General features: G+C 42.6%; 1 protein-coding gene across 6 annotated transcripts in view; it reads right to left on the reverse strand.

The window, feature by feature from the left end:
• Positions 1 to 445: 445 nt before the first annotated feature.
• The window catches only part of wizb (WIZ zinc finger b), a 38333-nt gene continuing 25843 nt past the window's right edge, over positions 446 to 12935 (reverse strand). For all 6 annotated transcript variants that reach the window (XM_023957988.2, XM_078951200.1, XM_023957984.2 and 3 more), the window contains 3 exons: positions 7384 to 7657; positions 3947 to 4112; positions 446 to 3566 (listed from right to left, as the gene is read on the reverse strand). In XM_023957988.2, the coding sequence (XP_023813756.1) occupies positions 3254 to 3566; positions 3947 to 4112; positions 7384 to 7657 (753 nt within the window). In that variant the 3' untranslated portion in view covers positions 446 to 3253. The remainder of the gene's footprint in view (positions 3567 to 3946; positions 4113 to 7383; positions 7658 to 12935) is intronic.

Raw genomic sequence — 12935 nt, forward strand, 5'->3', positions numbered from 1 at the left:
GTTTATTATGTGTTTTATGAAATTCAAAATTGGAAATGTGTGCCCTCCAGACAAGCACTTTTTTTAAGTTTACCACTTTAAATATCAAAGTCAAATGCATGTTTGCAGGAATTACATATTTGCAGGTAATAATTATTTTGAAATTTTCAGTGAATTCAAGCTAATTATCCAAAATCCTTGATCAAAATGTATCTTTTCCAAGCACTCCTCCACAAAATATTATTTTGGAGTCTGACTGAAAATTCAATGAAAATGTTATCAGGCTGTTTTTTTAAAACATTTTCCAAACTTCTGTTGCTGATAATAGTTATTACTCTTTTGAGTCCACAAGAAGCCTGCTATATGCGGTACTTTACCGCCCCCTGGTGGTCATAACCGCCAACAAACAGCTGTTGTGTGCCTTCTTAATTAGATAGGTCATGTCAGTAAAAAGCCACAGACAGCGTTTGAAATTGAAATCACATTTATTGTTTGTTTTGAAGTTGATTTGCTTGAAATGTAACCCTTTGAGTACTGTACAGTTCATTCCTCCGACACGTATTCGCTTTGCTTTGTGGCATCTCTCACTCACACACACACGCAGACACACAACGACTAGCAAGTGACAGCAGCTCAGGCTATTTCCAGCACGCTCAAACACTCGGATGAATGCAGAGGCTGGTTTTGCTCTCAACTTTCCAAAGTGGTCCCCTTTAAAGGCTGCTTTGTTTAAATCTGTGACTTTTCACATCCAAATCTGTTCCTGGTGTTCTGTCACTTGCTGCAACATCCTCACCAGCACCAAGGTTTCAGCTTGGAGAAGCAAAAATAAAAAAACCGAACTTCACCTTGCAGGACTGCCAATACGGAAATGCACAGAGCGATAAAAATACATCAAATTGTGCAAATCAAATCACAACGAAGGAAGTTAAGATCACTTATTTGAACTACTTTGCTAACAGAACCGCTGATAGCTGTATTAGAACCAGCAGTGTCTTAAGTATATGTAGTAATATAGCATGTTTCTATACTCCGTAAAATGGTAGGGGGTAATGTAGCTTCAATAATGGAACGACAGTGGACCAAACCCAAGAAGCTCGCCAACACACATGGACTCTTTCTTGGACGCTTTGAAAACTGAAACTGCTTTTGGTTTTTGTTCACGCTGAATTCCACTCAACAGAAGTCCAGTGAGTCCTTCAGAACCAGGGGAAGCGGATAATTTGGTTCTATTGTCGCTCCGCAGTTTCCTCCCGTATCAACGGATTCACGCCGGCAAGACATGGAAGTGAACAGACACCTTGGCTCCTCCTACCAAGGTTGCCATGGGGGCCCGAATGGACGACAACGCTCGAAGATTTGTTCATTTTCGACTTCCAGTCGAGCAGCTTCTCTCCTCTTTCTCTTTGAAAAATGGAAAACTGATGCACATTTGCTACATATGTACATGGACATCCAGACTAACACACACCGGCGGTCTATCTTCAGACCTTCCTAAGATACACTGAAGCTTGAAACTCGCCACATTCAGTTGCAAAAGAATAAATAACTTATTTGGGTCACATTAAAAAAAGGCAGGAAGGAAATTGCAACGAGAAAAAAACTGCTGTGCCTTCAACGGCTGCTCTGGGAAGTGATTCCGAACATGGCCTTGATTGGGAATGAACGTGTGCAAAAGCGTTCCGATCAAGCGCTTCACGCTACATTAAAGCTAAACGTATGTTGGAAGGACCGTTTTGAATCTTCTGCGCTCCTGGGTGTGCTTCAACTTCTACTTCCGATTGGATTCGACCCATTTCATGGGCGATTTGTTAAGTGCTGAGTCAACTTTCAAAGTGCCCTTTTTCAACAGGAAGTGCTACCATATTTAAAGTCTTGACCACAAGACTAGCTTGGCTAAAAATTGTAAGCCACGTGTCCACTGAGTGGTAAAGTTCAGGGGATTTTATCCTTTGATAAAAACTGCAAAAATTTGCAGTTAAAAATGTATCAGCATGGGTTATACAGTCACCTTGATTATCTTTAACATGTTGAAAAATTTGCACGATACAATTTCTCTAAAGAAAAGTTGCTACAGGTGTCTCAAACTTGTTTCAAATCATTTTTAATTTAGTTTTTGAAGGTAAAAAAGTTAGTTTTGAGAAGAGTTGGGGCACTTTGAATTGGGATAAACTGGAGACAAATCTAGGGGCAGAATCCAAATTCTTCCCCTACCTCTCCAATTTTTTGTAACCCTTGTGCTATCCTAGGCACTTTAACATTGGGAGTGGGTCATTTAGACCCCACTAGACAGAGTGCTGAACTTTTTTCTTCAATGATTTGTGATCTTCACTGGTGTCCATGGATTACATGAAATTCTCTCCACCTTTATCCACCTTTGTCATGGTAGGGATAACACGTTAATGTAATATCGGGTCATCTAGACCCCATAGGATAGCACAAGGGTAAAATGTATTTTTTTGGGGAGGAAAGAGTTTGCAAGAAAATGAGCTAGCTGGCAGCAACTGTTTGAAATTGTATCGAGTTGAAAACTATTTTGGAAAAATGCATTTGCGTACATTTATTCCAATGTTTACAGCTCCACAATACTCAGGTCTGAAAGAAAATAGAACATTTTGAGACACGTTTAAACCAATTTGCAAATGCTAATGGAAATGTTGTGGCTGAAGCTAACAGATCACGGCTACATTAGCTAGGTGAGGAGTTGGAAGTCATAGCCACAGCATTCAGTGATTCCTAACGATAAATACGTTAAACAGGAACCTGGACGGGATGGAGGAGCACCAACCAAACCATAGCACTCAGTGGAAACGGGAATTTCATCTCACCAGGACTTTTTTTTTTTAAGCGGGAGGGTTTGGAAGTGCGAGTTTTTTTTGAGGGGGCAGGAGGGGGTGAGGTGCTGCGGGGGTTTAGATTTGGATAGAGGGGCGCATTAAACCTACACCTTCCATCTAGAAGGAGATATAAAGCAACGATGAACATTCAGTAGAAACAAGGCAAACACAAAACATTAGCTCATCCCTCCTCGTGACCTTGGACAGTTCCCGTAATCACCAGCAATCACCAGCCCCCACTGCACAGACAATCCAGGAGGGCTCTGTTCCCATGGTAACGGGACTTTATAACAGTCTGGAGCTGCTTGAAAGGTGCTTGGAGCTCGGAGGGCTCTTCAGAGGGAGAGTGCTCCTCCTGAACACTCAGCCAAGGCCAAAAGAAAGAAACAGGTGGACGAATTTTATCTGGGGGGGGTCGCTGGCCAGCGAGTTGGAGCTCACGCCGTCTGGGTGGGGAGAGGCAAGGGGGCTGGAATGAGGCCGGGCTGCTCCTCTGAGCCCCGGATCCCCTCTGTGGCAGTTATGGCAGGAGCACAGTCGGACAAAGTTGCGGGGGAGCAGCTCCTAGCAACCGCGGCGGGGGAGGTTCGTGAGGTAGAGGTGGAGGCTTGGACCGAGGGTTGGGGGTCGGCTGCCGTCGCCTTGCAAGCAGCAGGCTTGTTGTAGTTCATCTTGATGATGTGCTGCTGGAGGTGTCGGATCCAGTCCTCCTGCACCGACAGTGGACCGTGGAACTCCACCTCGCAGAACCTGGTTGGAGGAGAAAAGCAGGTGGAGATGATGCCAGGGTGGTGCTGCAAGTCACCAGCACACATAAAGCGGCATTCGGATCAGAACCTCCCTCGTGTTCTCCACACTCCGCATCAGCAGCGTAACCCTTGTGCTATCTTGTGGGGTCCAGATGACCCCACCCTTACATTGACATGTTATCCCTACCATGACAAAGGTGGATAAAAGTGGAGAGGATTTTATGGACACCAGTGAAGATCACAAACCATTGAAGAAAAAATGTTCTAGTGGGGTGTAGATGACCCCACTCCCACCGTTAAAGTGCCTTGGATAGCACAAGGGTTACACTGTGAGGAGGTCAGCGAGGATCACAGGACTACCAGTGTACTGGTTCCACTCACCGGCACTTCAGTGTGTAGAACTTGCCCACCAGCTTGACCAGTGGGTAGGAGGGTGGTTTGGGCACCAAGGCGGGGACGGTGCCTGTGCGTAAAGGTTTAGGAGTACCACTGTCCCTCTCTGCTCCCTCTGGACAGGAGGGGTGCTTTAAGGGCCGACGCTCGAAACCTTAAAACAGAGGAGATCGTAGGCATGAGTCTGTGCGATCTGTGTCTCTACTTAACTTCAAAAACTTTTCAACTTTTCAAAGATTTCAAATTAAAAACAGGGCAATCTTAGTGTGGAGGTGTTGGACGGTGAAATAAAACCCTTTTATATTTAATAGATCGTTTCAGCAGAAATGTTAATGAGGTACTGGACTGTTTAGTCCAAGTTTTACCCAAAAGGGATCTAAAGTAGACCCGATCTTTATCACTAATCACAGCCCAAACTCAAGTCTTCTATGTCTTTGTCACAAGTGTCTTGCAGTTGAAGTATTGTGAAGTATTTGTGAGGATAATGTAAGCTAAACACATCTATGACGATGCTTTTGTGCGGTGTCCTTATGACACACTCTAATCATTAGTAAGGTGTGAATACTGAGTTACTGACCGCGTGTGGATGTCCACACAAACTACCAATTCTCTAATTAGCTCATTTTTTCCAGGTTGCTAACACAGAGCTGCAAGTAGAATGCAATGATCACATTAAGGGTACCCACTGTCACAAGAACAGGCAGACGGCAGGATCCAAATGCAGCAGGTTTATTAGCTCAGCTACAGGTCAGCTAAATCAGGGTCAGTCAGGCAGAGGTCGATAACAGGCACAAGTTCATCAGAGAAGAGATGGTCAAAATGCAGGCGAGGGTTGGGGCAGGCAAACAGAGTCAGAGTCAGGGTCAGGGTCAAATTAGGGTCAGAGTCAGAGTCAGGGTCAGAAGACCAGGTCCAGCTATAACACTCGGTAATGAAGGCAGAGTGGCACAAACATTACTTTGCACTGAGTGACGCTCAGTGCTTCAGAATGCTGTGGTTGAGTGAGTGAAGGAGAGTCAGGTGTGCGGCATCCAGGAAGTGTGGTTAGAACTATGGAGATGGTTCCTGATGGTAACCAGAGAGGGAGACAGACTTCTGACACCCACAGGTAAAACAAGGCCCTTTGTCTTTAGATCATACTATCGTTGAGCATTTCACCCTCTAGTGATGTCACATTTTACAAGTAAATTTCACTTCTCCTTAACCCTAGAGCACTATCGCCGGGTGATTTTCACCCGAGCTCAACTATTGACATGATTTTCAAAATGTCGCGTGTCAAGGAGTCTGTGCTTTCACCAGGGAGGTCTCACATGTCCCAGGATTGGGTGGACCAAAGACCAAGTTTCTAGTATCATTTTATTATTTTTAAGAATTTGTTTGTACTTAAATTCCTAACTTTTCAGTAGTTTTTGAGCATTTTTTAGCAACTTCCTGTGTTTTTCTTTTTCATTTTGTTACACATACCACAGTTAAATAATAAAAGAAAACCACTCTAATTTATCACGTCTTGTTTTGATCTATTTTTTATGACAACTACTTTTTGTGGGGTAAATTATATCGGGTAAAAATTACCTTTATAGCGAAAGTGTTCCAGGGTTAAAAGGTTTGTTTTTATTCTACATAAATCCCCCAGTTTGATGCAGTATTCACAAACTCACATCTGTTTCAATCCGTGTTTTCAAAGCTCATTATTTTGTACTTTAAAATTGTTTCATTTATTCTGGATGACAACGTTTTTTTTTGTTTTGTTTTTGATGTGACAAACACAGAGAGCGTATTTATTCCTGCTTTGCTCAGACTTGAAGTCAAATGCAGATAAAGACTGTCAGTGAAACAAAGGACAGCCCGGCTGTGTGGCTCTCTGCCTGTCATTTCAGTTATCTCCCCAGATGAAACAACATTACTTCCCAACGTTTCTCTGCCTTCTTACACAGCAGCCGTTTTATTCTAACAGCTATTGTGAAGCTGCAGTCAGACATTAAATCTGCAAAAAGGCAGAGTCGGCTGTCGCCCCATTAATGCATCTGTAGCTAAAACATCACATATTTCATTTATGGTAATTAGACTGCTGCAAACAAGGACTTACCACTTCCTGCAGTTTTCGTTTTTGCACGGCACAGTGAGATCATTGGATACTGAAAAGATACTTTAATATACCCAAAGATAAACTACTTTATCTTTCCTTTATGAAAAAAGAAAGCTTTTAAAACCAGCCTGTGCTCAAAATACATTCAGCTTATCGAACAAAAAGAGGCAAAAAGTCTCTTTAACCTTTGTGCTATCTTGTGGGGTCCAGATGACCCCACCCTTACATTGACATGTTCTCCCTACCATGACAAAGGTGGAAAAAGGTGAAGAGGATTTCATGTAATCCATGGACACCAGTGAAGATCACAAATCATGTGGGTCTAGATGACCCCACTTCCAACGTTAACGTTGGGAGATAGCATAAGGGTTAAGAGATGCTGCTGGACAAAATTCATCTGAAAAATCCCCAAAATGAACCTCATCTCGCTGCTATCTAAAGAGATTCAAGGACAAATAAGAAACAAACTTCACATGTTTCAGACTGAAAGGCAACAAAGTCATTCCTGCTATCATTCCTGCTATCATCACCAGCTATCATTCCTTATGAATTCCAAGAAAAACCTGGAGCACAGGAGAACATTCAGAGGAACTAAGTGAGCAAAATGACCCCAAGAACGCAACAAAACTTGTACAGAAGGTCATAAGAAAGGAAGAAATGGAAGATCATGAAGGCCTCACTTGACTCAAGGTCAGAGTTTATCTTTCAAGAATAACAACAGAGACAAAAGGGATCTATGGGAGAGTTTAAGGAGGATGTAAATGTCCAGGAAAGACAAAACAAAGACTTCTTCCAAACTTCTTTCCGAAGATGTGGATCTACTGGCAGAAAACGAACAAACGTTGCCTAAAAAAGAACACCATTACAGTCAAACACGGCGGTGGTGGTGTGATGGTCTAGACCTGCTTTCCAACTGGACCACTAGAAAAGCCTAAAGGAGAATGTAGATGTAGGAGCCCTCAAACACAACAGGAATTCCACCTCTGGATGGATCAGATGAGGCGGATGCTTCAAAAAAACCCATTAAACTCTTTAGAAATAAAATCTTCTGCTGTCACCAGGGGCCGCAGATACTTTTCTACACAACGACATGTCGGTTTGCACAGATAAACTAGTAAATAGGAGTTTGGAAGTTAGTTTTATCTGTAGTATTTGGCGTTCTTCCAAACACATTTAAGGAGGTTTTTAGGGTGTAGATGTCACTGTTTTCAGATTTAAACTGAATGGTCACATAATAATTCTCATATAGAAACACTTCTTGGCTGTTTTAGGCTGTAGGGTCTGCAGTAGATAAGAGAGATTGGTATAAAAATACTCATACTGTTTGTTTGGGAAGTACCTCGGGGCAGACGGACGTTCAGCTCACTGCGAGCCACCGGTGCTTGGGGAGGGGAGGCGCTGCTGGGCCGCGAGAAGCCGGGGCTGCCGCGGCCGGGCCTGACGGGACCCCCCTGCGAGCTGGTACCGGCATGGTCCCCTGAAGCTCTGGAGGAGGAGGAGGAGGAACGGTGGCCGACTTCCTGGCTAGCCGGTCGGCCCAGGCTCACAGCTACGGACGATGACCACTGAGAGGAAGAGGAGGATGGCGAGGAGGAGGAGGAAGAGGGGGCCTTCTGCAAGAAAATTGAGAGGAAATGGTCAGAATCTGCTGACACAGTCCTTTTTCGCTGTAAAGATGACATCAACGGACAAGAAATGGCTTCCTTTACCATCTTGCAATTTAAGTTTTTTTTATTTCAAACACAAATATTTTTACTGTAAAAGTTGCAGCTTTATTGTTGCTTATGTTGTTGTCATGGTTTCAAGAGTTAACTTAAAAAACTAAACACTTTCTGTAAAAAGAATCTCAAGACGAGACTAAGAGACACCATCTGTTTCCTCCTGGTTCATGGCTGTGTGAACACAACCACCACCTCTACCGGATGAGTGCACATCCAAGTAAATATCACTCTTGAAGGAGCTTTGGGTCTGAAAACGAGAGGCAGCGTTTATATTTCCCTGCTCAGGATTGTTAAGTAAGGCGTGTTTGGAGTCAGGTCAGTTCACAAGGTAACCTCTAGGTGGCCTGTTACACAAGTATATTTGTCCCCATCCTAGATATACACTGGACGGTTAATGATGATGATACTCACAGAACTATGGCCACCAAACAGGAGGACAGGCACATTGAGTTTGCCCCGCCCACCTCAACAATGTTCCACAAATGGTCAATGAGGTGGGACAAAGTGAAGTGAGAGTTTTGTTGAGCCCACCCGCCTCTTGTAATGCAATTCCAATTAGAGTTTACTACTGTAACTCTACAACTGTTTATGCAAAAACAGAATTCCAGCGCTCAAGTGGTCAAGTGTTATGCAATCAACGTCAGTCAGCTGATCCTGTCGCTATCTTTGTGTTCGAAATGCAGCGCATGTTGGTGCAAAGCTGATATGAAAAGCCGTTTTTCTCCACGTCAGAATGAGCTGACTCGTAAAAAGTCAAAGAGTTACAGTATCTCAAAGTTATTTAGGTGTCGCCAGCGACAACTCCGGTGTTAAAGGACCAAAAAAGACATTTACCGTCCCATACCGTAACATGCAAGTCAACGGTAAGCCTCCAGTGGCCGTTTGCGGAACTGCATCCGAGCCTAACCACTCAACTCTTGCCCCCTGGGTAGGAGTATTTACAGGAAGCACAGTAATCTCATCATGTCAACACCATGTCCTTATGTGCAATATATTTCCATCAATGTGCAATATAGTAAGTCCAATATATCTCTGCCATTATGGGCATAACTGTTTTTTGTTTTTGTTTTAACTACTACCTCTCCGTGGAAATTTTCTATTTTCTATTGCACCTTTTGCACCTTTGTACATTTTTTGGTACTTGGTATATTGTATTCTTCATTTTTGTGAAATAATTTTATTATTCTATTATTTCTGTGAAATAATTTTCTTATGCATGTTAGCACTGAATAGTGAGCGGCTTTTTTTCATTTCATTGTATACGCGTATGATGCAAATTGTGCATGTGCACAGTGACAATAAAGGCATTCTATTCTACTTTCACTTTGGCTGCATTCTTTTTTCTTTCCGGTATTCCAACCAAATAAAGTGTATTATGAAGACTTTATTTAATATTTATCTTGATGCTTTGGTAGTGCTCTAAAACAGACTTAAGGGACGTATTCCAACAACTGGGCATCCCCGTCCCATAGTTTTAGAAAAGAGGGTAAATTAATAATAATAACAAATATATAATAACCCAATTTCCTCATGTCATTGCATATATTGGCAAAGAATCGACCAAATGTCATGCCTGAAAAGTGAACTTCCAGAAAATCAGAAGCTCTGCCCCCATGACTCTTCATCGCCACAGACAGATAAAGGACTCATTACATCAGGACTTACTGCTGCCTCCTCTGTTCGAGCATGCTCAGTAGTGCTGTTTTCCCTTACAGTTCCACAGACGTTAAGTTTTGCTTCACCCTGAATCATAGGTTTTATTGTAATTGCGTCACTGTTGCATCTGCCAAAAAAACAAGACGTGACTCAGGGCGGCTCAGACAAAACTGGATGTCTGCTGGTGTCAGCAAGGCAAACATGAAGCATTCCACAGCAGCTCTCTGCCTGCAAATGCCAAACACTCAATCAAGACAGCCGGGCTCCCTGCAACAAACAATGAGGCCAAGAGTCGTCCATGATGGAGAAATCCATGCTCAGGCTTATGTCCTCTGACCTCAACATTGCAGGATAAGGATAAAAACAAATATCGCAGAACAAAATGTGCAAGAAAAAGACAAGCTGGCTACAAAAAACCTTTGGAAACTTGCTTATTATGCTGTAAGAAGATTGCTTAATGTCTGCCTGATGTGAGGTCTGCATTTACTTTATCAGAGCATAGGCTGCAAAGACGAATCAGTTTCCAGCACTGGGGGGTGAGAACCGCTTTGTGACTGTAACACATTTAAGGACCGAAAGAACGGCCGAGCTGTCATCAGCTCTGATGAGATCAGGTCTCCAACACATCATCTAGATAGCGTTGGTGCTGACTGCTCAGGAAGTGATGCTATTTGTGTTCCCCTGATGACCTCTGCTGATATGACATTCCTTCGTGAAATCAGTTCAAGAGCCTCAGTTCAGTTTGAGTCACAATATGGACACTTTTTTGTTAACCCTTGTACCATCTTAGATGACCCCACCCTTACATTGACGTGTTCTCCCTACCATGACAAAGGTGGATAAAGGTGCAAAGATTTCATGTAATCCATGGACATCAGTGAGGTTCACAAATCATTGAAGAAAAAAGGTTCAGCGCACTGTCTAGTGGGTCTAGATGACCCAACTCCCAATGTTAAAGTGCCTAGGATAGCAAAATGGTTATAATGATTTCATTCTGTGATTTAGCTTCGCAAGAACATGAAGTCATGTAACGCACAAGCTCAAGTTTTTCCAACGTCAGCGGGATGGTTGCATTTGAGAGGATCCTTTGGGTTTATAGTTGTGTAAACAGAACCAAAGTCTTGTGTTTGTGGTACTCTTATCAATGGTTTTATGGATTGTCTCAACCCTTCTAGGATCTGACCTTCTCTGAGTTCACTAGTTGATAAGAATGACTGTGTGGCTTGTGAACCTTGGCTTGTTTTTTGACTCTTTCCAGTCCAGCCAGTTGTAGGTTTGTCATGATTCCCAGTTGTTTACGTTTCAGTTAAATACCCTCAGGGTCTGGTTTTCAGTTCTTCTTTTTCAGGTCATCTGTCCTGCTTCGTCACCTTTTTTTTTGCTCCCTGGGTTTTGTCATGTTTAGTTTATTTATTGAATGTTTCAGTTTGTGTCACTATGGCTGGTCTCATGGACATTGGGTCCTACATCACCTTATCCTGACGGACAAGTGTAATTTAAAGATGAAATATTAGGGCTGAAGGGCTTCAAGAAGACTCCACTTGTAAAACAAAATCTAATTTGGCTTATGCCTCAGTCCCACGCATCTGTATGGGGATGGCTGCTGTGGATTTTTGGGTTGTCTAGCCCGTAGACAGAGGCAGCCGCATTGTTACCCTTGTGCTATCCTAGGCAGTTTGACATTGGGAGTTGGGTCATCTAGACCCACTAGACAGTGCGCTAAACCTTTTCTCTTCAATGATTTGTGAACCTCACTGGTGTCCATGGATTACATGAAATCTTTGCACCTTTATCCACTTTTGTCATGGTAGGGAGAACACGTCAGTGTAAGGGTGGGGTCATCTAAGATAGCACAAGGGTTAAGAAGAGTGCAGTGTGTCTTGTAGTTCCCTTGAGGCTCGTGCTGCCAACTTAGCTCTTGTGCTATCTTATGGGATCCAGATGACCGCACCCCTTACACTGTTATCCCTACCAGGACAAAGGTGGATAAAGGTGGAGAGGATTTCATGTAATCCATGGACACCAGTGAAGATCACAAATCATTGAAGAAAAAAGGTTCAGCGCACTGTCTTGTTGGGTCCAGACGACCCCACTCCCAACGTTAAAGTTCCTTGGATGGCACAAGGGTTACGGGAGGCCATGAAAATGAAGCGTACCATTGTCATAAGTGTGGTAGAGGTATTGTGAAGTATTTGTAAGGATAATGCAAGTTGCACGTACTTATGATCCTATTGTATGATGTCCCAACGCAGCACTCTAGTTGTTAGGAAGGCATGTGCACTGGCTGGCACAGGTATGCACAGGTATGCTTTTGATATATAAGTGCCCGTAGGATGTCCACACAAACTACACTCTGTTTTATATTGTCCTTTCTAACACCTATCATCTGAACACATATGATCCGTATCTAACGAAGCTCCGAAACTTCAAACTATTTCTAGTTCTTACAAGCCACCATGCCTCTTTGCTCCGGTTACAAAGCAGCACCATCGACAAGACCAACTGGAATTTGCAGCCCAGTATCGAGCAACTCGCACAGAACTGAACGTATTTATTGAAAAGTTTGTTGTGGAAATAATGCTCTTGCTGTCTGATCATTTAAATTATAAAGTTGAATTCCCATAAACTACATCGATGAAGAAAACACAAAATGAAATATGCAGCTAAAAGTGTCATTTCATAGGATACCTGAAATGTTGATACATTTACTTTTCTTTTTATGCAAGTTTGTTTTTCTACTATTGTAAAGTTAATATTATTTATATTTTCTTGTTAAGTTTTTCAATTATTAATGTTTTTTTAACTGGAAAAGTAACTAGAATAGTTATTTTGGTGAGTAACTAACTACTTTTAAGATGAAGTAACCATACTAACTCAACTACTTTTTGGGTGATGTAACTACTTTATTAAAGTAAGATTCCCAACACCGCTTGCAGCATGTTTATAGGAAAGGGGATAAACATTTTGGTTCTACGGGCTCACCAGGCGGTCATAAAACTACATGGGGGCCACCTGTGGGCCCCGTCCAGGATTTTTACCTCCATATCTAACCATAAGGGCAGTTGCGTCTAAGGCTTTAAATACTTGTTGACAAGTCGCAAAGCTTCGGTAAGCTCGTCCTCGGAGTGTGGTGAGACAACGCTGAAGTTCAATAGAGAATCTTATCGGCTTCATGTTTACAGATGTAGAAATATGTGGAGAAATTGAGCAGAGGATCAAGATTTCCTTAAAACTGTCAAGTCGTCATAGAACAAACAGTCCAAATAAAGAAACTAAGTCTCAGTAGCAGGTCATAGATGCATTATGAATGTATTAATTAGGAGGGTGAATTGGCAAGAGTCTGACAATACGTATTGTGATACGCGTTGTGTATCGCGATACACCTCAAGTGTCCGGAGTGAAGCATATTGTGTGTCAGGAGCATCTTGAGCCCACTACAAAGCACCACAATTTGCATTTTGTTTTGGTACTGGCATTAACATGGCACAGAGTTACAGTTCAGTAAAAACTAAGT

The sequence above is a fragment of the Oryzias latipes genome, chromosome 8, assembly GCF_053564925.1.
Source record: "Oryzias latipes strain Hd-rR chromosome 8, Olatipes_Hd-rR_3.1".
In the NCBI taxonomy this organism is placed as follows: domain Eukaryota; kingdom Metazoa; phylum Chordata; class Actinopteri; order Beloniformes; family Adrianichthyidae; genus Oryzias; species Oryzias latipes.